Genomic DNA, 26,451 nt, shown 5'->3' on the forward strand with positions numbered 1-26,451 from the left:
ATGCTTCAACAGTGAATGAATAATCCAAAGAAGAAATTGTTGATGAATTGAAGTAAATGTGGACCACAATTATAAACAGCAAAGCTATATCAAAATATCAATTTACAAACGCCCACACAAGTGCAGTATAATCCAGTTGTATACTCAGAACTTCCCAAACAGTTTCACACATGGACAAGTATCGCACCTGGGCGAGCATGGGTGTTTGAACTCTGCTAAATAAACTCCATGAGCAGAATTTCAATGTATGCACCTGCCCAGATGCGCTACTTGTATGTGAAAGTGTTTTAAATAATAAGGTTTAAGCAAAAATGCATGTTTGGGAAGAGCCAAGCATACGACTGGGTAAATGAGACCGGGATTATACTTCATGAGTTTTGGCAGAGTTTATAAATTGATGTTTTGATGAAGTTTTGTTGTTAAATGTAGACCCCATTTACTCCAGTCATCAAGAATCTTCTCTAATTTTGAGATTTTTTCTGAGTCATGGCCGCATGCAAGAAAAAAAGTTTTCTTTACAAATTTAAGCGTATCACAGGGTGAGTAATTGATATACAAATAGTCTTTTTGTGGATGAAGTATTACTTTAAACATAAATGCTTGCTACATTATATAGTACAAAAGACAGCTGACATCTGCTAAATAGCAGGAATAATGCATTATCATACACAGTTTTCATATACATTTTTTTTTTTATTCTTTAGTAACAGGGCATCTTTAGGCTCTGATATATTACAGACCACCTTGTCTGCTTCGATTCGTGCAAGATGATAATCATTAGGTGGGTAGAGTTGCTTGGAATAATCTAGTGCAATCATCATCATCTAAAATAAAACGAACCAAAAATACTTGTCCCCACCAGAAGAGCTTTTTTGTATTAATTCTTTGTTCCTTTCAAACACTGTAGTGGAAACACTGTTGACAAGGCAAAATGTTTGACAAAGCTTTACCAGTCCTCATTCTTTAGCAATAACATTAAAACAGGTATTATTCCCAAGAGTAACGTAAAAGATTGATAGTAAATAGTGTAAAGAGCTCATTCCACATCCTCAACAACAACTGCACACAAAGATCAATTTAGTTTTAAGTCATTAAGTCAGGTCATTCCTAATCCCGGTTTACAATGCCAGTTATTGCAGTAATAGTAAGTCTTATTTTTAATTACTTACCAAAACCAAATTCACAATGACCATGTTAATAAAGCAAACAGTGCCACTTTCAGGGATGTCTAAGCGTATATTTCCAGTTGAAGGACTGAGCTAGGTGTCTTGACAGTTGACACATTCCTTATAAAGAAAAAAAAAGATAGCAAAAGACAAGAAAGAGGAGGGGAAAAGAAAACTAAGAGACAAACTGCTCTCATTTAGGCCAGCCATCGGCTAAATCATTTTGACAGTAACCATGACAATGGCAACATATAAGTGCACTAATATCCTCATCATGTCCTCCTGTTCCTGCTTGCTCTCTTACACATACACACTCTCTCTTTAACTGCTTTACACATAAACCCTCCCTGTATCTCATCTTCTGTTTCTTCAGGCATCATATACATGACATTTCTGAGAGATAACACAGAGGAAAGGTGCGTTTTTATGGGAAAGTGGCAAGTGTATGCTGTTGTGACACAGTGACTGACGTAATGAGATGGAAAGGAAAGATTAGGCCAATAATGATAATGGAAAGAAGCAAAGATGGAAAGAGTAAAAACTGTACTAATCTGATAGAAAGTATGAAAAGAGGGAAGGATAGTAGCTGAGAAATAACATGATATTTCTGTGGATGGCAGCCTACAGTGAGCACTGTAACTAGGACACACTGTCAGATGGACAATAGTGACACATCTTTGTTAAGCTCCCATAGACTGGCCATTAATAAGTTACTTTTTCCACAACACATGCTGGTCTATTCATGATAGTACATTCACACAATGCATAGAGTACACTCACACATACCCAAATATATTCAGTACATACAGACAATGACACACCCAAAAGATTCTGCTTCAAATACAACTTCCAACACTTTAAAAAACACATGCAGGAGCGAGCTCTAAGTTCCTGTGAAAATTTTATGATGACCTCAATTAGCACACATGTACCTTTTTTTTTTTTTTACTATTATTTCCTGTTAGTCTATACTTTGGGCCATCACAAGATGATAACAAGCACTCCCAACTCTTTGCTGTCTGGTCTCAGGGGGCCCAAAACCCAAAATGTTTTTGCTGAAATGATGTAAATGCAAATATTAAGTTACTACAATTGCATTAACAGTCATAATCAAGTATGAAATTTGGCATGGGGTATCCCAAGTTTATAAGCTTTAATTTGAGCCCAGAAGCAGAGGTAATAAAATCCATGTTTGTGTAAAAGGAGCGGCTGGCAGGAGGGAATCATGGACAGAATGTATCTAGTTTAGCAGTTAGCAGCGAACTACAAAAAAGAAAAGAAAAACAGCTGAAAATGCCTACTGTTCACTTCCTGTATAAATGTAGAGCTAACCCATGTTTTTTTCTAAACCTAACCACCCCTGCCTTTGCTGTCTAATCCTAACCATGTGCTTTTGTTGACATCCCCGATCGTTGAGGAATCCCAGAGCGAGCAAATGCAGGAGGATACCTCGTCCATAATATATAGAGCAAAAGTCTGCTGAAAAAGTGGCGATATGTGACAACTTGGGATGAGAATCTGTCATCCTAGCAGAGGATGAGATCAGCGGCCATATCACAGGTAAATGGTTGTTTTTGCCATGTTATGACATAATTATTGTTTACAAAGTACTGCAGACACGTTATGTTACATGTCACACAAGAGACAGATTCTGTTGTGTTAAATGTCACACTCGTCACGCCTCGTTCCCTTTCAGAACACCAGCATGATATGTAAAATCACACATTGGGGCGGCATCATGCCGCCGTTATTTGATTCTGTATAAAAAAAATAAAGGCGATGTAATAATGGGACTTTGTTGTGGCCCTATCATGCAATCTCTAAAAAGGGCTAGGGGGAGTGTGACTTCATGCTCTGCTCAGGACACCATTACTTCACTGTATTGTTACATAGCGCATAGTTTTTGCTGCTATTTTCATGCTCTGAATATTGTATAGAGTCCCCTTTACTGAGATTCTATTGTTTCACAGATTATAATGTCCCCTCAGTGTATTATGCATCATCCCAACATCCTGTCTCAACAGGTACTACCACATCACATGAAGAGAATTTATGCATTTTGTGTCTACTGACCTTATAAACATCCAGAATACCACACTGGTAGTCGAAGCGTGTGTAAAGCTCATTCAGCATGGAGATGACCTGCATGGGTGTACACTGGGCACACACAGCAGTAAAACCCACGATGTCTGAGAACAGCATGGTAACATCATCAAATTTGCGAGCGGGCACTGGCTGACCCTGCCACAGTTTCTGAGCCACATCACCTGGAAATATGGAATAAAGGAGATCTACGGTTCTCCTCTTTTCCTCCTCCAGTGCCTGGTGAGTCCGCTCTAATGTGGCCTAGGAGAGAAGAGATGGAGATTAGGGCGTTTTGTTCTGTGTGCTTTGCTTTGATGAAGGCACTGATGACAACGACGAGGAGACGTGGGAGTACTGCACCAAATTAAAACTGCTGGTGCACAAAATGTATTTGTGTATTAATTTGATTTATTTTTGATTGTGTGTATCTGCATGCGTAATTGTGTCTGTGGGCGAGCTTCTTAATGCCAAATCTATCTGCAGCAGTGCTATACCATTGTTCAAGTGGGCAAGTCAACGAAGATATAGCTATTTATAACAGCGGCCTGAGGGAGTAGTTGCAGTGAGCGAGTGTTGCAGTGAGCAGATGCATAGGATTAGGTCGAGACTCAGTGATTTGCTCAAGGGTACTTTGAAAGCAAATTATAAGACCAAGTCCCAAGAGCTACGTTCTTCCAGCCATCATGAATCAGTCAATGCGGTCGACACACTGGATTCAACATGTTCACTTTAGTGAGCTGCTCTGCAACTTGCATAATGTAAAACAAAATAAAGACCTACCCAACTCACTGAATATTATTGTACATTTTTTACCATTTCAAGTGTCATGGTTGCAGGTCGTCATCTGGTCATTTAGTGTATGTGGTGGCCTGTTAGTAGCTGGTAAGGCCTAGTGATAACCAAAACCCCTAAATCTAAGAACAACTCATTTTACCAGTACTACCAGTACTGTGACACAAGCTATTGCCTATATGATCAGCTTACTGTACATTTAAACAGTTAAAATATATTTCAGCAAGTGGGATACATTATGTTCACTAAATTGACTTGGTTTGGACATATTCTCTGCATAGAACGTCTGCAGACAGCGCAGGTCACAAGGCAGCGCATGTGGTTCTATGAGGGTCCATGTTAGCATGGGAGGTGGGCTTACTGTCCTCCTAGTGCCAACATAGGGTGAAACTGAAACTAAGAAGACACTACTAGGTCCAGAGAGAATGTCTGTTATATATCAACTTGAAAAAAAACAACAGTGTTTTGGACTGGACTGGAGTATGGAACAAGAGATTGAAACATACAGTGCACTTGCTATGCATGTGCATACAAAAATGAGCTGCACACGGACATCTGCACGAGACCTGAGTGGATTACGACATTTCCACTACAAGGATCAAAGGGGACAATTGCAGAAATCCACTCATGGAAACTGTAAGTTGTCCCTTATGGCCATGACACACCAAACCGACGATCAGCCGTCCACCCATGTTGGGCTAACAGCAAGCATCGATGGCTTTTTTTCTGTCGATTCAGCACGTTCAAGCAGCGGTGGCCATAGCGCTCCTTAGTGAATGAAATCACTATTATTGGCAGTTTAGCTCAGCACACAAGAAGACAAATGGAAGTGAATGTAAACAAAGTACTAAAGTCTGAGGGAGTGAGGTTGAAACAAACTTAGGGGTAACTAAGTAATAAGGTAAGATTGCTTGTTTCCTGATGGTTTGTGTTGTTGTTCACTGCAACATGGTAAATATACTGTTCTTTCAACATCAGATGTGTTGTTAATGTGATAACTAGCATCATGGCGGTCTTCTGGCTTCCCGTTTTGAATGATGAATACAGGCGACGGTCTGTTGGTATGGAGGAGCATTTCCCTTCACACAGGCACAGAATGTACGTATGTGCTAGTTAACCGCCGGTTTGATGTGTTCATGTGCAAATTTTTGGCTGAGACAAGGGGACGAGAAGGGACCACAGCAGGGGGTTATCGTCACTGTTAGTTCTCTGATGTCGGTTTTGTGTGTTTTACAGAAAGAGGCCACAAAGAAGCAAAACATCTGATTAGCTGCCGATGATTTTCTCACTGAAGTTTCTTCAGTTGTTATGCACCTTGAATATACCCAGAATTAACAAGCAACCACTCTACCTTAAGTTTGTCCATTCTCTTCTTCAGGCCATCCTGGGCCTTAGCCTGCTCCCCCACCAGGATAACGTCCCGCGTGGCATCATGGATGGGGATGTCTGACAGATGGAGGCCCCTGCCCATCAGCTCCTCCAGCTTATCAACACGGGGCGAGCCCAGAAACATCAGGGAGCAGGACTCCGGCACATGGATCATCTGACCCTTCAACTCCATGACCTGATGGGAAGAGCAATGAAATGGGAAATAAAATGTGGATTTTCACTTGGACAAAGTAAAAACGTTACAGACAATCCTGATTATATGCAGATTGTAGAAATACACTGAGCCAGAGGGGAGGGGGAATGGAAAACAGATTGTGAGATTTAGACAGCATGTTCATAATTAGCTTTTTGTTATTATGGATGTCATGTCCACCTGATACTTGCTTTTCTCGAACCAACATGCTCCAACACAGGACATTGAAAATAACGACATATCACTGTATTTTCTTCAATGATTTCTCTCGACAAGGATGTCGATGTATGTATAAAGTGTAAATCAAGAATGACACTTTTGATCTTTAATGCTGACTGACAGAAACCTGACTTCTTGAATAAATGTCTAATGAAATATGTAATAATATAATATAATATAATAATAAAATATTGCAACATTTTAATTTTCTCCAAAAGGCCTGGCCCTAGTTGTACATTTAGTTGATAGTAGATTTCATTTAGTAACGCAAGGTCTAATATATAATGCATTGCTGACCTGTATGGAAAGAGCCTGTGAAAACTGGATAAACTGGCGACCTGGTTATCAAAGAGAAAATCCTGTCATCATCATAATGTCACTGGTTTGACCCACATAGTCTTTCCGAATGTTCAAGAGCAACAGATGCTTGAACTTGGATTGTATACTGTACATTTGTAATGTTTTGAAAATTAAGCATTCACGCTGCCGCAGATCTACCAACAATACAGTATTACTGCCAACAGTATTTGCAAAATATGAATAAGAATTGGTTTCACGACCTTATCGACATTTTGCTCATAAGCACTTAAACATGATGACAGTATGTGCACATACTGCTGAATATCCTTAACACAAGTGTGAGGAGTACAAACTAAACAGGCTGCCTCTTATTCCTTTCAGATATAGAGGAGAGAGATTGAAATGGGCATGGGTGGCTAATTACCCAGATGTTGAGGGAAGAAATTGCTGGCTTTCTGAATATGTCTCTTAGCTGTTTCACAGTGTTGCCAACGAGAAGCCCTGTGGATAAGCCATTCCAGTCTTTCTCCATAGGTACGATTTCTCTTTCTTCTGCTAAGTCCTTGCCCCTGTTCTATTCTTTTCTTTAGTTTCTCTTTCTCGCCCCATCTTCTCCTGTCTTTCGTTGCTGCCTTATCTCTCTCTCTCCCACTCTCTCTCTCTCTCTTCAATTTCTTCTCTCTCTCTGTCTCCATAGTGTCAGATAGATTATTCCGCCAGTGAGCACACTGCAGCCCTGTTTTATTTATAGCACAAGGCTCTCCTAGGTCTGCATAATACATACAGTCTACACACACACACACACACACACACACACACACACACACACACACACACACACACACACACACACACACACACACACACAGAACACATCCAATGGGGAGACACACATACTGCCCATGACTGTCTGTTTCTCAGGGACACTGACATACATATACATAGATATAAACAAAAATGAAAACATATGCACATATGCGGCTCACAACACACAGTGTCAAAGTACTGACTGGCTTAGAACACACACACACACACACACACACCCACACACACACACAGATATGTTCAGTAGTAAAGCAGGCACAGTTATTCTACATTACTGTAGCACATTTGCCTGTTTGTCTACAGTATGTCTAACATCTGCACTCAGTCACACCAGCACAGCAGTAGTCATTATGTCATATGGGAGTTTAAAAAACAGTCATGTGAGTACACCCACTCAAAAGCTCATTTATGATTGGAATTTACCCAAAAGTATTAACTGAGATCTTGGAACACAGCAACATAACTACAATGGACAGATCTCACAAGAGACTGTTCCCTCCTGCCTCAAGACAGCCATCATCATCCCTGTACCTAAAAAGTCTGCTGTGCCTGGTCTTAATGACGACCGCCCTGTGGCTCTTACCCCCATCCTGATAAAGTGCGTTGATAAACTGGTTCTCCAGCACATCAAAGACAATATCCCTGCCAGCCTGGACCCTCACCAGTATGCATTTAGAACCAACAGATCCAGAGAGGATGCCAAATCTACTGCTCTTCACTCAGTCTTCACTCACCTGGAGAATAAGAACAGCTACATCAAGATGCTGTTTGTTGACTTCAGCTCAGCATTCAACACAATCTCTCCCATGAAGCTGAGTGGAAAACTTAACACTCTGGGCTACAGTACAACACTATGCAACTGAATATTGGACCTCCTCACATGCAGACCCAAGAGAGTTGGATTGGCAGTCACACCTCCTCTACATTAGTGCTTAATACCAGAGCCCCCCCATGGTTGTGTGCTCAGCCCCCTTCTTTTCACACTGTACTCCCATAACTGCACTCCCAGACATCAGGAGAACTCTATTGTGAAGTATGCAGACGGCAGCACCATCATCGGCCGTATTATAATGATGAGAGTTCATACAGGGAGGAAATCGACAATCTTGCAGAGTGGTGCACAGAGAACAACCTACTGCTCAATGTCAGTAAAACCAAGGAGCTGATTGTTGATTTTATAAAGAAGGAGGCAAAGAAACACACACCCCTGTCTACGTGGGTGTAGCTGAGGTGGAGCAGGTGAACAGCTGTAGATTCTTTGGACTTAACATCACTGAGAACCTATCTTGGTCATCACACATCACCACCCAGTTTAAAAAAGCACAGAAAAGACTCTACTTCCTACAAAAAACATAGGAAGAATAAATTCCAGAGCAAGATCCTGGTTAACTTCCACAGAGAGCAATAGAAAGCATATTGACTGGAAACATTACAAACTGGCATAGTTTGTGCATGGCCCAGGACAGGAAGGCTCTACAGAGGGTGATTAAAACTGCCCAGAACATCACTAGTTCCCATCTACAGAGCGCCAGTGACCTCAGTGAAGTGGGATGTCTGCACAGAACCCAAAGGATACCGAAAGACAGAAGCCACCCCAGCCACAGTCTGCTCACCCTACTGCATCTGGGAAAAGATACAGAAGTATCGGCTGCCGAACCACCAGACTACAGAGAAGCCTCTCAGGCTGTGAGACTCCTCAACTCCTCCTTCGACACCAAAAAGATGAAGTAGGATTTATCTAATGATAACAATGATGGCCAAGACTGCGAAAATAATATCTATCTGGTCTTCTAAATCGTTCAATTACAAAGGAGAAAAGAGCATTAAAAAAAGATTGGTTTGAACAGTTTTTTTCATAACTTTCTTTTCTGTTTATTCTTGTATCCCTCTGTGGGTTGCAACTCAATATCAGGAGGATGTGTCTGATATTTTGTACATTAGTGTGTGTTTGTGTGTGCGTGCACATATGATAGACAAGATAAATGTGATTATGTGGAATGAGACTGTATTCACAGGTTAAGTATATGTAGGGCTGTATCCGACTTTGAATTATGGTAACTTGAATCAGATTTGGCTGTTCAATATTCAACTATTTGCTACTTTTTTCCAAGTAAAGCAAGAGTTTGAACAACGTTCAGTGGGACGCTTCGGGTGATAGTGGCATTTACATAACATAGTAAACAAGCTACCTACTCTGACGATGGGTCAGATATGGGCAACAGCATTTTTTGCAGACACTAGATATCAAACAAAAGCCAGGGGCTGTATCATATTAAGTTGCAACAACCTTTAAATGCACTACTACTTCAGAAGGCAAAAAATATTTAAGATTTGTAAATTTGCATTTTCTAGGGTAGCGAAGACATGCCCTGCCCTACTCTGCCTTGCTCATCCTCGAGTGGGCTTGCCCTAACATTCTTACCTTAACCCTGACCAATCCCACTCCTCTTGCCTGAACCTAACCAACGCAAATGAACAAGGCAACAAGTATTAGTCTCTTAGAGGGAGTGGAGGGCAGAGTATGCATTTGCAATCCTAGATAACACAAATGCCTCTCCTATTTAAGTTATATGCCTCCATGTACACAGCAGTACCAAAGAGCGCTCACTCTGGAGCTAAAAACTTGGGGACCGTAACAACCTGAAAAGTACACTAAACACTGACTTGCAAATAAATGAAAAAATAACAAAGAAACAACTACTGAATGTGAAGCTATCTCAGTCAATGGAGATGTCTCCAACTAATGATTAAAATCCCCAACTTTCAGGGGACACTCCCAAGAATTTTCAGTTTGCTACAATCAATATGACCAACAATGTAGACTGTGCAGCTGGGCCTTGCAACCTGCCTTGCAACCTGCCTTGCAACCTGCCTTGCAACCTGCCTTTGCAAGGCCCAGAATTGCTATGTACACTTTTACTTGGCGAACACCAGCTGGAAAAATGCAGGTAACCCTTAAAAAGACCTGAATTTATGGTGTCACTAAGAAGTCTAGACTAAGTCATTGTCTGTGCAGACTGTGCCTCAAATGTGTGTTGCATTGCAGCATCAGGACCAGCAACTTCATCAAGCCATCGTTGAGGACCAGCATAGCTTTTCAGGACTGCAAGACAACTGCCATTTAGGTTCAAAGTTGTTCACTGCTGTGCTATTTTGTTTTTATGTAACTGTTTCATTGCTTTTTCCTGTTACACAACGAAGGTCAAAGTTTCCATCTAACAACTGTTGTTGTTTTTTTAATTATGTACAGTTGGTATAATTATACCAATGTCTCACCACCTTACTCTCAGTGTCTGTCTATGTTTCTCTGTCACCTTTCTTTTCTGTCTTATTCCGTCACATACTCTCTCCCTCACACACACACACACACACACACACACACACACACACACACACACACACACACACACACTGATGCACTGATGCACGGATACAGACATACATTGACGCACACATACACACATCCCTGGAGGCACTTGTGTTGGCCTAGTTGTGCGTCTTTGTTAAACTCAGCACTCTCCTCTCCTTCTGCCTGCATCTCTGTCATCACAGTGCAGAGGAAGAGGAGGTGAGTGAACAAAGATGGAATGAAGGGCAAATTGAGCATAGTGGCTAGGAGAGAAAGCAACATGGAATGAGGGGGAAGGGTGGGGGAGATGGGTTACAGAAAAAGTAAAGTGGGAAGGCAAAACAAAAAAAAAAACAAAAAAGAGAAATAATAAGACTGTAGAAATAGCTTAATGTTAAAGGTAAAGAAAAACAGAGAAAGAAAAAGAAGACTGCCGAATTGAACTTAAGGGAGGAAAAGAAACATGGTAAAATGTATTTCATAAAAGCAGATAAGAATGCAGCAAACTGTAAGCAAATGCCTGTCTTAGTCAGTGTGCATTAGTGGGGTTTTTTTTGTAGCACGCTGTTACACATTTACACTGAGCCCTTGTTCAAGGTCACTGCATCATCACCACGAGGAAATAACATGTTTTTCAAGGTTGTTCTGCACCTGAAATTCCTGAGAATTGTTCACAAATCAACTTGTAGGAAGGCTTATAATGCAATATATATCAAGGCATGGAAACAGAGTGTAGCTGAAACATAAAAAAAGATATTTTTTTAGTGGTAGCCTGGTTAGAAAAAATCAACAAATTATGAAATAAAAATCTACTCTTGCTTTATTTTCTTTAAAAGATACACTGTAAGTGGGATTATCTCTTCACTTACACATGATTTTACCAAGTAAACATGAGTCTTTTTCCTGTACATAAAGCACATACAATAAAATGCACATTTGGGATCAAAGCTATGTTCACACAAACACTGTATATGTGTAACACACTGTATGTATCCACTTAAACAGTCAATATGTAGCTACTTCAATAATGACAAAACCAGCAGGCACCATGCTTTTCCAATCTAAGCTAATTAATTGATGATATGTCAGCAAAACTTTTATTTCTTTATTAAATTGCATTTTTTTTTTGTTTTTCTTTTTTTTGGGGGGGGGGCTTATTATATAATGCTAATTGCTAAAGTTAATGTGCACAGTGTTAATTTAGCAGCTTTACACATCCTTCAACTGAAAAAAGTAAGTCATTTACAAAATAGTAAGCAAATTTTGACTCGCACAGGATGCAAAACCAAGTCTCCTGTGTGAAAGCCCTGTACTTAACCCACTCATCCAACACGTTAAACACTTCCATGGACTATGTTGCTCTTTTAGTCACGTCACCAGACATTCTAGCAGTACATATGTGAGTTTTCCTGGTAAATTTAACACTTTAATATCCGAGATTGGCTAGAACTAGCCCTAACTATGACCTCTTTACCCTAATGCTAAGTGCCTGCGACCTACACTTGTCAACACAACAAGTGCTATCTAATCAAAGCATGCACTTTTAATCTTATTCGGATCAAGCTCAACTTTTGTCTTGAAGGTTTGTGACTTGCCCTTAAGAATCTCCTTTCTGCCATTTGACTTCTATGGTCACTCTAGCCACTTTTAAACTGCCTGTCAAGGCTTGAATACCGCACCATTATGCCGCCTCGCCATTCTATATGTAAGATCGACGAATGAGGGGACAAAGTTGTCTCAAATTTAAGCTGCCACAGGAAGTAGTAAGAGTGCCGAAATGGTGCCTTTACAGGACAGACGGCAGGACAGGATAATAGGCAGGATGAGTGTGACATTTTGACAACATGTTATGCATGTGACCCTCCACGGGAGATTTAAAAAGTAGCTGTCAGCAGTTAGCAGGTAACTAAAAAAAAAAAAGAACAGAATCCATAAATGTACACAAATTGTGAAAACAATGAGATACGGTGCTCCTCACCCTCCAAGCAGAGGACAAGTTCAGCCGCCATGTAACAGAGACAGTAAATGGTTGTTATTGCCATGTTATTGTTTATAAAGCCAAGCCAATGCGTGTGTTTTATGTCAAACAAGACGCTGACACTGTTATGATCAACACCATGCCTGTTACGCCCCTGGATGTATCAAGAGACCACTTGTTTTGGTTTCGCAGTGCTTAAACCATTTTAACTTCACTCAGTGCAGCAGAATTATGCCACCGTCGCTTGGTTCTGTGTAAAAGTGCAAAGGAGGCATAAAAACGGGACTTAGTAGCAGCCTAATAGTGTGATCTCTGTGTAAAAAGGGGGCTTCTGTGTGCATATTTGTGCATTTTGTGTTTATGCTTGGTTGAGGTTTGTATTATATTGCACAAGTTTATGCAAATGTTGTTATGCCTCACAACAGTGTATTATTAAATAATGTAATAACAAGGCACACGCTGTGATGCTCACATTGTACATACTGAGATCATCTAAATGTACAGATTCAGGTTGCTATCGCCATAGGCAAACAAAGAGCTGAAGGTGGATGAAAAGGCGAGAAGGGAGAGGGAAGGAGATAAAACAGCCGAAAAGGCCAGAGGTGAAAATGGATGGGGGGGGGGTATACAAGAGACACAAGGAGGATGAGACACACTGGACTTAGCAAAAAAAAAAAAAAAAAAAAGATGGAAAGAAGGAAATCGGGAGGTGGAACAGAGAGCTAATGGATTGTCTTTTGTGAGCAGACTCTGGCATGTCCACACACTCTCATTTGCATGAACAAGCACTGAGCAGCAAAGAGTCAATGAGTCAGCCTCTCACATCCCTCTCTGCCTCACACACACACACAGACACAGACACAGAGAGAGAGACACACACACACACACACACACACACACACACACACACACACACACACACACACACACACACACACACACACACACACACACATAATGCTGCAGTGCTCTTATCTTGTCAGACCCTGGCTATATTGTGCTTTACTCGTACATCCCACTCATGCAGTAAACGCACACACTCACTCACACACCATGTAGCCTAGTTAAACACTACATTACAAAAACAGTTCAGACATTTGTATGGAATGTGCTTGTATGTTGCTGTTTCAGATGAAAAAGTCCATAGAGGCTTCAAAATACTAATGAACTATTTCTAAAAACGTATGTGAAGTGATGTAAATTCATTTTGTACATGAGTCAGAGGTTGATTATGAGTCTTCGTAAAATATACGCTTGTCATTTTGCAGTATCTGTGAATACAATGAGGAAGAAAAACACTGACATTGTTTAAAGCAACTGGGTACAGGTAATCAATAAATAGGACTGTTTGAGCCACATTTAAATTAAATCCTTCAGGATTATTTATAATCTTACAAGAGAGGAACATATTCCTGTTGCTTTTGGAAACTCAGTTATGGAGGAAAAAAACAGTCCACTTTATGTGAAGTAGAAATAGCATCAAACAGCTTTGGTGAATATATTTCTTTCACACAGTAGACGTCATGCAGTTTGATCATTCTTTTTTCCTTTCATGCAAAAATAATATGTTTTTCACCGTAGACATACTGATGATACCTTTTGGTCCAGTTTTAGAGCACAATATCCTTTAGCAAGTACTGATCAACCCTATAGTGTAGATATGCCAAAATGCAAAATAATAAAGAAAATGTTAGTTTTTAAATATCAAATATGAGGGCATAAGACCACATGCACAGCCAAGCACCAGCTAAGCCAACATTTAAGGGAGCCAGACTGGCTACAGTTGCTACAGGATGCATAGCTGACAGTGCTCAGGCACAACAGTGAGGCAATATTGCTAAGTGAGTTTCATGACTGCAGTAACAAAGACTTGTAGTCACCAGACACACAACGTCTTGGCTTTAGGCTCCTCACCTGGCTGTTCGAAAGATCCAGGGAATATAAACGTCATGGGCAATGCCCAGTGCTGTGTTTGTATTTAGGTTTCAAAGAAATAAATGCTTGATGGTATTCTACAGGGGTCACATCTGTTCATGCAGTTTGTTATACATATGTCAAGACATTTTATTCTCTTTATCTTTGCTTCAACAATCAGACTAAAAATATGTTCATTAGCCTACTACCTACTGGTGTCTCCTTGCCTCTATGCCTCTCTTGAATCCCCCTTTGTATTTTCATTCTCCGTATTTGTTAAATCTATCAAAAGTAGCCAGGGACAAAGAGGGCACTGATTTTCAAAGCATCTTCCACTGAACAGACACACCATCACAGCAGTGATTTATCTACAAACAGATCAAAGGTGGTGCTTATGTCAAGATTGTCTTTGTACCTGGACATGCAGGTGCATACACACACACACACACACACACACACAAACAAAGCTCATTCACCATCCCTACAAATGCAATACAGAAATATTTGTTATACAAAAAGTATGACATTGCAAATTTGAACATCCCGATGGTTCCTTAAGCAGGTATTTATCAGCTTTCACAAATCTTTCTTGTCCTCAGTCGCCCTTTTTAACTAGCCTATTACAGTGGGTACAAATATCCAAGAACAAGCCACTTTGTCAGCAACTACTAAGAATCAGCTGAAGCTAAGACAACTGCTAGTCGAGGCTCCAGCTCCAAACATATTGTTCACTTAGACTTTCAGAGCCATAAAAAAGCACTGACTCATCCTCAACTATTTTTTTTGACTTGATGACCCAAAGAGTCTGGGAGCTTTTAGATGTTTACAGCAATGCCATCACTACATAGGAAGCAGGTGTGATTCATGGATTCTCTGTCTTATTCATCCTGTTATTTTTAAGATAAAGAAAATATTATCATCCAAGTAAACCTTCATCCACAACGTGGGCCAAACAAACAGCATCAGTATTTACATTTTTCCTGTTATACATCGGGTAGGCTAAATTTCACTGCTTCATAAAATTAAGGTGTTAATTTGTTATTATGTCTGATAACCAATAAAAATGTATGCTTATTTCTGGCTAAGTCATTGTTTTGCAGGTCACAAGTAAGTCTTGGCACTCAAGTCCCAAGTACTTAACTTTGAGTTTTTAATTTTTGAACAAGTCATATTAAGCTCCTTATCAATCACTATTCTGAGTATATGGGTAAATCTTCTCTTTCAGAGGTGAGAAGACTAAAATAAAATATAAATGTTGGAAAATCAATTGATTTATGACAAATCTTTTAAACAACATATTTCTTTGGGCTTTGCGGAAGTATTTTCGAGTTAAAAAGCTCAAGTCCAAGCAAAGTCACGACTAACTGATGTGTAAGTCCAGGCCTATTTGCAAGTCTTTCTTTTTTTTCCAAGTTGAATTGAAAGTCATGACATTTGTGACTCAAGTCTGACTCAAGACCAAGTCATCATCTTTCATTAACTGTCCACAAAGCTGACTTGATAAATCAGTGAGTCTGGGTTTGTTCAACAACTCATCAAACAGGTCACGATAAAACTTTATTGCATGTATTTTCTCTAAGTTCCTTGTATTTTTTTAAAACTTGCTGTGTATTGGGAAATGACATTAAAATCTGGTCCAGCCAGTGTAACATGACAAGCTAATGTGTGTGTCAAAACCTGCTCTACCTCTGTTTGACAGATAAAACAAGACTAGGAAAAGAGGATTCACATTAAGGATACAGGAAACTGTGGTGTAAGGCAAACACGATGAACAAGAAGATGCACTAGTTAGAGGAGAGGTTTTGACAGTGCAACCTGTGTAAACTCCCCTGTGTGCTGACCACAGTGTTCACACTGAGTGGAGACACAGAGAGAGATACGATTTGACCTTTCCTTTGGATGTCTTGCACAGCCCATGGGCGAAGAGAGGAAGGAAGTTAAACTGAAAATCCACTACAGGCCACTTGAATACACACACAGGCACACACACACAGGGTGCAGCACAGCAGGGTGCTCTTTTGTGGCCTCTTTACGTTGGCCTGTCGCCTTCTCTTGCTGCCCTTTCTAGTGAAAATGTCAGCCTGTCTTTCTCCCTCTCTCTCCCTTTGTTCTGCTTCTCTGTCTAGGTGACACAAGATTCATATGGGGAAAAAAAAGAAAAACAATGTCCACCCACCCTGCTCCATAAACACACACTGCACCACAAATCCTTCAAGTTTCTAAGTTAAACTTCAGCAGTGCCAGGTCCGATCACTGGTGACACAAACAGAAAAGGCAGCGATAATGACTCACTGAAACCAGCATGAAGTGCATTTTTTAACCAGCGGTCTGTGGATAGGAGAGGTGAGAACGACAGATACAAGGCCAACACAGAAAACCATAATACTGATACATCAGCTAACAATCCTCTAACTGAGCTTTCTGTCAGTAACCTACGAACATTGCCAACCCCACTTACTGGACACAAATGGTTATTTTGAAAGCACTTTGTTAACAGTGTTAAGAGCCAAAAACACATACTATTTTACTTAGACAGGCTACTGTAACATATGATGAATGTAATTAATATATCAAAAAGCAAAGAAAATTATTGTGTCTTGTAATTTTATACTGAGGTTAAAAGTAAACAATAACTACTGGATGAGAAACCTCATCTTCACTTGGTATTTAACTTCCTGAAATATGAAGGATTACATTAAAATTACAAACTACATTTCCTCTGATCCACAAAAATCCATCACATCCTGTAAAAGCTTACTAGAAGTTAAAACATATTACATATATTTGAGTGGTTCGTTCATTGCAATGAGCATAAAATATAATCCAACAAATGACACAAGGTGAGCCAGAAAAAGCAGAGTCAATTCTTATCAATAAGCTCTAATAAAAAACTGGAAATCCTGGAAAGCCTCAGAAAAGATAAAGCATTTTTAACCAATTGTGGATTTTTTTCCCTCTTTTGACAACTTCAGCCGTTTCTAAATTCATCTGAATGCATAAGAGGGAGACAATGTAAAAGCTGGTAATATCTGAGAGGAGAAATGGGAAAACATTGTGAGAAAAAAAGCAGCTGAGAGGGTGAGATAATGATAGTGAATTTATGAGAGACACTGACAGAGAGGAGATGACCGCAAAAAGAGGAGATGTATTGTAGTGGTCCTTGAGGTCTGACTGTGAATAGGGAAGTCCTGCAGCTATACTTCTGAGGGCAAGTGGGCTGTGGGCACCGCAGTGCCTTACTATGTGCATATATGCTTGTGTGGAGAATTTGTTCAGCCACATAATTTGTGTTTGGCTGTCATCTGTTCAGATTTGTGCATAAAACCATTGGGTTTTTTTGGACAAAGCAACACCAAAATCACCCAAGTGTGAGTTCTGTGTTCACCAAGATGAATATAGTAGCACTGCACACACACCACAGTGCAAACACCCTTCATGAGAAGAGTCCATATGAGTTTTGGGACATACTAACTACCACTTCTAATCTCATTAAACCAGGGATAATGTAATTTTTAAAAATGTTATTTAAATATAATTATAATAAGAGAGCTGCATAAATTAGTTGATTGATGGGTTGTTTGACAGAAAATGGAATGACAACTATTTAATTGATTGAATACCCTTTCAGTATTTTTCAAGCAAATGCTCAAGATATTTGCTTGTTCCAGATTCTCAGATGTTTTAATTGTATGCTTTTCTTTATCATGCATGCATATTAAACTGGATATTTTTGGGTTTGGGACTGTCAGTCGTATAAAACAAGACATTTAAAGACATCTTCATGGGCAGATAATTATTTTCACTATTTCCCTACATGTCATAGACAAAACCTTTTATCAAATATGAAATTATGGTTGATGATTAATTGATAATAAAAATAAAAACTAATTAAAGCCCAGTAGGCCTTACATGCAATATTTAGATTTACACAAGATATATTACCATCTGTTATCCTGAACATAAGACATTCTCTACGGCACTAAAATAACATAAACTGAAACGAAGCAGCAGCCCACCTTAATCATCTTGTATCTTGCCATAAACCATAACTAACTGCCTGACATTATCTGAGAGGCCTAATTGTATCAGGGTTGTTTAACAATGTCCTTTCACTGGTTTGTGTACCATGTGAGTATGCTAGCTGTCTGTGGGTTCTGTTTACGTGCCAGGCCAAAGACTACTGCAAACACCACGATGACAGGAAAACATGACATGACAGGACTTCTAACGGCACCATCTGCCTTTGGCTGAAGATCTCTGGTGCTGTTTATTCACATCTTGCCACTCTGTATGATACATAAAATAATATCATTTTCCTATTCAGAGAGACCATCTCTCCATTGGTGAGCCAATTTTGCACCACTATGAATTGGCACAAAATGAGATGAAAGTATGATTTACCTTCATACCACCCTTTTCATATATCATTCATATTCAGCCATTTTTTTTTGCTCATAGTGATGCCTACATGAGCAAAAAATAGTAGGTGTGCTTAGAAATGCCAAAATAGTCTGTGTGCTTAAGACCTAGACCTTTGTGCAGGTCACTCTCAAAGAAGCTTATTTTACCTGGTTCACTCACAGAGCTAGACCAGATGCCTTTAACAGAAGCATAGCACAAGAAGAGAAGAAACACGGATGTAAAAACAAATCCTCAAATGCCTCAACAACCACTAAATGCTACAACTGTGAGGAATGGTGTTCAACTAAAGACTGAGAGCTGCCTCAGAATCGGCAGGGCTAGCAATACAATATATACAGTGGTAGGAGAAACAGTGATTTTAAAAGTTGTTTGTCAGCCTAGCCTAAATGATGGGCCTTCCTATATGAAAGTAAGCGCAACTAAACTTAGTCGAATGTCTCACACATCTGCTCTAATGGGGGCTTTGCAATACAAATATTCTATAATATTTTGAATGTGCCACTTGAGGCATACCTAACTCACTACCCCACCCCACCAATCAAACACGCACACACGCACGCACGCACGCACACAGAGCACAGCGGCTAGACTGATCTATCTCCTCTCTGTCAGTTCTATTTAGCATCAGGGTGTTTAGCGCTGACACTAAGAGCCTGCGGAGAGCATCCAATCAATAAAGAACTGGATATAGCATACAACTCAGATTGATTAATTGTTTCTGGCAAATTGGAACCAATTCAAACCTCATTCCTGCCATGCAAAAACATCACAGGCATGCCGATGTGGAGCATTATTCAATATAGACAGAGTGCCATCAATGGTAAAATAACAGTACTGATACAGTGTTTTTGTACTTATTTTCCAGTACAGGAAGTTCTGTACTTTTTGACAGTGACATGGAGTACTCTCGGTTGTACATCCTATAATAACAAAGATATAGTTATAAACCAAATTAGCAATTATTACATGTGCAAAATCTGTGGATGTTATGGTGAAACTTACTGTAGCGATTTCATTAACATTTTTTATGACCTATGGGATACGGATGCTGATACTTTATATTTTTATAACCAATTTGTGAAAAGACGCCAAAAATTAATTGTCCTACTTGCACATATCGGCATTGCCAAAGTCTGATAGCCTGTAGATTCTTACTGTCCCAAAACTAAAACAATGACATGCAATAACAATGAGCATAACCAGTGTAGTTTTCTTCTTTCAGCACTCTAAGCACTGAGCAATCTGTCCGACATGGAGATACACTCCAGTGATCAAATATGGGGTGGCAGAGACATTTTTCAAATAAATTACTCCAGTCATGTTCATTTGAGAAACAAAATATGTCACCTATTGCACAAACCTAACTCTTTAATGTGTTTAAAAAATTCTCATGGTGCAGTGTCTTGAACTATATCCATATGTGGCTACACAACCAATACTTGTTTCTAGGATAAATTCATTGCTGGTTTTGGTCTCTTTGGGATTTCACCACCTTAGAATTACAAAGTTCTATCTGCATTCAGGGCAGATCAAATTCTCTTTGATCTTTTATTATTGCCAAACAGTGAAAATGACATGAACCATTTTTTTACTAAAGAAAAAAGTCCAAAAATGCATACAACTTAAAAAAAACATAACATAATTGTATTGTATTAAATAAGAAGATGTCACTGAATAAATAATAACTTAAATTTGACAAAAATTTCAGATAGAACATTATTATTCTAAGACTACGATTTGTTGATAAATAAAAGATACCAGCAGTCTTATATTTTAACATTTGAAAACAAATTTTCTCTATACTGTGTGGTAATATGTAAGATTTGTGTAGCAGTGTCATGTCTGTTAGGTATTACATCTTTACCTTCTCCTTGGTGCCAGCCTGTGTGGTATCGGGCCTGGTACGGATGGTAAACGGCGATGCAAGCCTCAGCAGGATTCCCTGGAACGAAGGCTCCATCTTGGGTGAGACAATCTCAAAACAGTCCCTGAACGACAGGCTCCGGTGAGGCTCAATGCGAGCCTGTCTCCTCAGTCCTTCTCCGAGCTGCAGTAGCTCCATGCAAGGCCCCAGGACAAGGTGAAACGGGAAGGCACGGCAAAATGTCGCCAGGCCAATGCGCAGATCACTGGGGTTTGTGGAGAGTGAGAGAGGGGGACGTTTAGAGCTCACTGAGGCAGCATTTGGGAGAGAGGAGATGGAGGGAGGACTTGTCTCCTGGATTTGGAAGGATATGCAAACTGTGGGAACAGAGGTTGGAAAAGGAGAGGGAGGGGACGGGGATGAGGAGGGTGAGGCAGTGGGGGACGCAGTTGGGGTGGGGGTGGTGGATTCACCGTCTGTGTGTTCTGTATCTTCATTAGGCAATAAGGGAGTTAGAGGTGGCACCTCTTCCACCTCAACCTCTGAATGAAAGATTCGCCTGGCAACAGCTCTGATCAACCCTGGCATGACCAATCCAACAACAGGGGCAGGGTTGAAACAATGAAGAAGCAACACCTTCCCTTTCCCATCTCTTTCTCTGCGCTCTCCAACTTTGTCCAATTTTCTTCTCCCCTTCTCCTCCTCATAGGGATCCTTGCACTGGAAGGAGGGGCTCTCTGATGAGGCACGGCGCCCCGTGGAGGTGCGAATGTGTTCCAAAATAGTGTCAAAGCCATTGAAGAAGTCCTGGAGGTTGCCGCCTACGGCCCGCAGCACTCGTTCATTTTCTTCAAAGCAGAGGCCAAAGAACTCCTCTCCGAAATGCTCTCGCAGCTCACAAAATGGGACTCCTGCGAGAGAGAGGATGCAAAACACTGATGTCAGCGGTGCAGACTAGCACTCTTATGAGGATAAACAAATTATCAACGTCATAGAATGATACACAACAGTACACCTAACCTGCCCACATGCACACAATCAAATATGCACACTGAAAAAACCTTCACATGAGTATGAGCAATAAGACTGAGGCGACATGTCAATAAACCTGCACTTGAACGCTTAGCCTGCCTGTATAGAATAATTTCCGGTTACCACTGCCTTACATACAGTAAAGCCAAGTATTACCTCTGCTCCATAATACATTTGACTACAGCAAAAATAATCTTAAGCATAATCAACCAAAGAATAATACTGTTCAAAGTAATCAAACATCAAAGCCTCGCTGAAATAATGAATACTGATGTAGAAAATAATCATGTCACTTGCCTACAAATAGAATTTTATGAAAGAAATGGGATTAAAGGATTATTGCAAAATTAAAACTGACATTTAATAGAAATAAAACTTGACACCAGAAAATAGAACAAAACCAGTAACATCCAAAATGTGGCAGAAAATAAACAAAAAAAAGCATTGAAGATGACTTAGATAAGCACAGCTATAAAGACTTGCAGAAAGAAAACTGAAATCAATGCAATGCAGGAAGTGGCAACATTTCTTACGACACAATTCAAAAATGTTGTGATAAAAACCTGTCAAATTAGCGTCAGTAGAAAGATATAAGTTCAAATGCTGATTTAAATCTTGACACACTTTGGCATTGTGTCCACACATGAACAATCAACACATTCTCACTCCCAACTCATCAGATACCAATGCTTGTTCAATGGCCGTTTACACTCCAGGTACCCCTGCAGTGTCAGTTTTGGACGCTTAGTGTCAATTTACACTTGTTACATGTGTTGTATCTTTTCAAAATAAACAGTTTTACTTTTCACAAGAAAAGGCAAGTTTCCACTCATTGAATGCATATAGTCTCTTATCAAAATTATCTTAGAACATAGGAATGAAACTTAATTTTTTTGGTTAACTTCTTTAGGTTGAGGCAACAAAAGTGCATAGTTACATTTAGAGGAAAAAAATATATGTTTTGGCTTTAAATAACTATGTGTTACTAAGGTCATGTAATATCACATGACAAACATCACTATCGTAGTATGCTAGACATACTGTCACACTAAATCATTATCAAGATAACTTGATGGACTTTTGGTTTGACATGGGAAATGAACAGCGGTTCCTTGAGTAAAAGTCCACAGTTTGTTTGACCCGTCTATGTCCCATCCCGCCTGTCTTATGCAGACTTTCCTGCTCTTCATATAATGGCAGTTGCTCAGAGCATCACAAAATGCCCCTGCATGGTGCATCTCATACCGCCGCTTAAGGGCGCCTCGGTATCTGATGCAATGGGCTGCTGACCAAGTGCTGTTGTTTGACAAGTTGGAGGGGAGACCAGGGTGAAAATGACTCTACATACACAAACACAACAGAAGAAATTTGGGTATTTTCGTGGCAAGGACAGTACTGTGGGTGTGCAGGCACAGTGACTGCAGTGTCAAATCCTGTAAAGACCTCAGCAGACACCTCACTGTGCTCAAAAAAGTCACATTAGCTCAAAGACACATTGGGCTCTATCTTACGCTCGGCGAAAGGCAGTGCACAGCACAACGCAAGTGTAATTATAAGCATCAGACAGCGCAGTTGTTATTTTAATGCCTGCCACGTCCTTTAAATAACAAACGTACTTGCGTCCATTTGTGCGCCCCTGGGCGTGTCCATCTTCACGTGAGGTGTGGACAGGCGCACTGTTGGTGGATTGCTTTTTTGAGGCAACAGAAAGCGAATGCGCCATTGACCAAATAAAAGCTGGTCTGAAGTCAAAGACACAGTCTGTTTCCTGTTATTTAAAGGGCGGATTATTCAGATGGCGAGATGCACCTGCATGCGGTTCAGATGTTTGGATTAGTCATGTGGAACATCACAATACAGCCCTCAAAGTCGGAGCATTCTTTGTGGCATGTTGTGTGTTGCACAACATTGATATGCGTCATGGTTGTCATGGATGTCTCTTGGACATCTCTTCGGCACGTAGCTCGAGACGAGTTTTGAAAGGTGACATGATCAGTACCTGGTGATCAGCACCAGACTTTTAAAGGGAATGGGAGCTGAAGCACAGATTGGTTCATTCATGTACTACAGCCATGACTAATTCAGAGTCTAAATACAATCCCTCTGCACCATAACTGGCGTCCAAATTATCCGCTGTTTAACTAGCAAAATGGACTTTAACTGGACAAAATGGACAAAATGCACACACTAAACACATTTGAGCCATGCGCTTTAGACTATGCGCTATAGATTGTCTTAATAGAGCCCATTATGTGCAATGTGCCTGTTCAATAACGGAACTCAGGACAGCAGATAAATGATACTGACAGTGAGATTGGTGAGGCATCAGCAGTGAGGTTGATGGGCTGACCAGTTCATCAAAATTGTATCGAAATCCCATTATGGCCTACTGCAATTTCAAAAAGGCAGGAGACACAATATTTGTTAAAGACCAAATGTGTGTCAAAATACTATTTTAGGTTAAATATTGTCATGCTGCAGAGATGTCTTCACTTGCACATCATATTCTACAGGCGGAAGAAGACATTTTTTACATTTTTTCAAAATTGTTTAGCCCTAAATGTGGGCATAATATTAAACTATTGGGGTCCTTGAAATCAAGCTCCAGGACTTTCTTCACAGGACGGTTGGTATCAACCTTAAGGACAAAATATGGACCTTGGACATCAGAGTAGAATAAAACTGTTCATTCTGATTCAGAGTCAGTTGAGGTGGTTTGGGCACAGGTGCCTTCATTGGCAGCACGACCTCCTGGATGTCTCCCCATGAATGTATTCCAGTCACATCCAAGTGGGAGGAGATCCCTGGGCAGATCCAGAACATGCTGCAGGGATTATATATCCCATCTGGCCAGGGAACACCTTGGGATCCCACAGGAGGAGCAGGAAGACGTGACTGGGGAGAAGGATGTGTGGGCAATTTGCTTAGCCTGCTGCCACCATGACTCATATCCAGATAAGCTCCATAAAATGGATGAATAAATGGATAAACTGCAAATAGTGAGCCCTGCTTTACTCACAGAATGCATAGGGGAGGCTGCATCAGGTGAAGATGATGCAACATAGCTGCTCCCTTTCTAAAAGAGGTTCTATAACTGCACATAGATTGCAGGAGAGTAATGGTGATAAACAGACACATAAGAAGATGATTCAAGGACAGATGAGTTAACAAATACAGTGAAGTTCAGTTAATGCATACAGTGGTGGTTAGCACTGTGCGACAGAATAACAGCGCAGAGAGGGAGGAGTAAAAGGAGGCAAAATATATTGTAGATAAGAGGCAGGAAAAGATCTAAGATGGTACAGAGGGAGGACAAAGCTGTGCTAAGTGACTCACCAGGATAATGTGTGTGTGTGTGTGTTTTTCATATTAGATCATCAAGACAATGTAAGCCTCAGGAGTGAGTTATACAATGAGTGTGTGTTTTTTGCATGTGTAAATATAAATATTTGTGTCTGCATGCGCACTACCAAGGCTATGATACCATATTTCTCATTTTCATTAAAAATTGTCTACATTGTGTCTTAGAGGTCTAGCCTCTGGGGGATGGCTTTGTTTGATTTTGTAAGAGTCCACACAAGTACACACACAGACACAACCCTAATACTGAAGGACAAGCAAGAGGGGAAACAGAGAGAAGCTGTGCCTTTGAGTGTCTTGGCATGTAATAAAAATAACAGTACAGTACAATCGATCCAAAGCAAAACAAAAAGAAAACAGAGAGTTGCAGAGGAGACCACATATACACACAAGCACACAAACATACACACCCATAGAGTCTCACATTCATACTGTCATCCACCCAATTTACTTTACTTCACATACTTACCCAGTATGGTGGCCATGTACTGCAGGATTTGCAGGACATCTTCTTCTGAACCAGAATTTTCTAGAAATGGGCACTTTTCCTCATTCCTCTCTCTTCGTCTCTGCTCACTGCCAACTTCCTGACACCTGTCAAAAATACAAACCAAACACGCACAAGGTTAGCCATTGCATTTAAATAAGTAGAGCTAATAACATGCTTATAAACTAATGACACGATGAACCTCCATCCCCTCAAGGTGTAATGTGTATAATTATTTTTTGTGTCAAAAGCCATTTGACTGTATCATAATACTTCACTATAAACTGTGTCAGAAAGTAGATCTATTGAGAAGCCCTTGGCTGTTGTGGGCTGTTATAAATGACACTAAATTTTTTTTTGCCGGAAATTGCAGCTGAGATTTTCAAAAAGCAATTTTCCAGCACAACGAGCTCAGAAAACAGAACTCCTTTCAATTCCTTTTTGTTGGGGTGGTAGCAAAAAATCTCAGAGACTCTATCAACATGGACAGGTACTATTAAGGCTACAGTTGGTAACTTTTATGAAAATAACTTTGTATCATATTTGCTAAAACTGTCACCATATCTTTAAAGTAGTACATGAGACAGTCTGAAAAATCATGTCCCTCCTCCTCTTCCTACTGCTTCTATTGGCGCACCAAAATCAACCAGACAGAACAAGGCCGTGCTGGTCCAATATGGATTGAGATTCATTTCAAATTGTGAATTTCAAAACATTTGAGGTGAGAAATAGATGATGCAATAACAGAATTTTGATTCATATTTTAACAGTGCTGCCTAGTTTGACTATTTGAGTGCAGTTGGTAGTTTAGCAATGACTGACAGCTGCAGTAGAGACCCCTCAACTCTGACTGGTAGGCTTTCTACATGGTCATAATAAGAAATACAAGGCAATGGAGTAGACATGAGTGTCACAGATTACGTGTCTCATTTACTGCTGTTTGAAAAACAGTGACAGTTTCAGCAAATATGACAAGTTATTTTCTATAAAAGTTAAAACACACTGAAGAATATACATTTTTGTGTTTTCATTCATTCGTGTGGGTTCACAAAGGCAGAGAAATGTTCTCAAGGTCA

General features: G+C 40.1%; 1 protein-coding gene across 1 annotated transcript in view; it reads right to left on the reverse strand.

Annotated features, from left to right (window-relative positions):
• The window catches only part of gucy1a2 (guanylate cyclase 1, soluble, alpha 2), a 53,524-nt gene that overhangs the window by 14,861 nt on the left and 12,212 nt on the right, over positions 1-26,451 (reverse strand). The window contains exons 3-6 of the mRNA XM_042486715.2: positions 25,358-25,482; positions 20,497-21,407; positions 5,395-5,607; positions 3,240-3,512 (exon numbers count right to left, since the gene is read on the reverse strand). Of these exons, the coding sequence (XP_042342649.1) occupies positions 3,240-3,512; positions 5,395-5,607; positions 20,497-21,407; positions 25,358-25,482 (1,522 nt within the window). The remainder of the gene's footprint in view (positions 1-3,239; positions 3,513-5,394; positions 5,608-20,496; positions 21,408-25,357; positions 25,483-26,451) is intronic.

This window comes from Plectropomus leopardus, chromosome 6 (assembly GCF_026936395.1).
Source record: "Plectropomus leopardus strain MGB_pleo_1.0 chromosome 6, ASM2693639v1, whole genome shotgun sequence".
Classification (NCBI taxonomy): Eukaryota; Metazoa; Chordata; class Actinopteri; order Perciformes; family Serranidae; genus Plectropomus; species Plectropomus leopardus.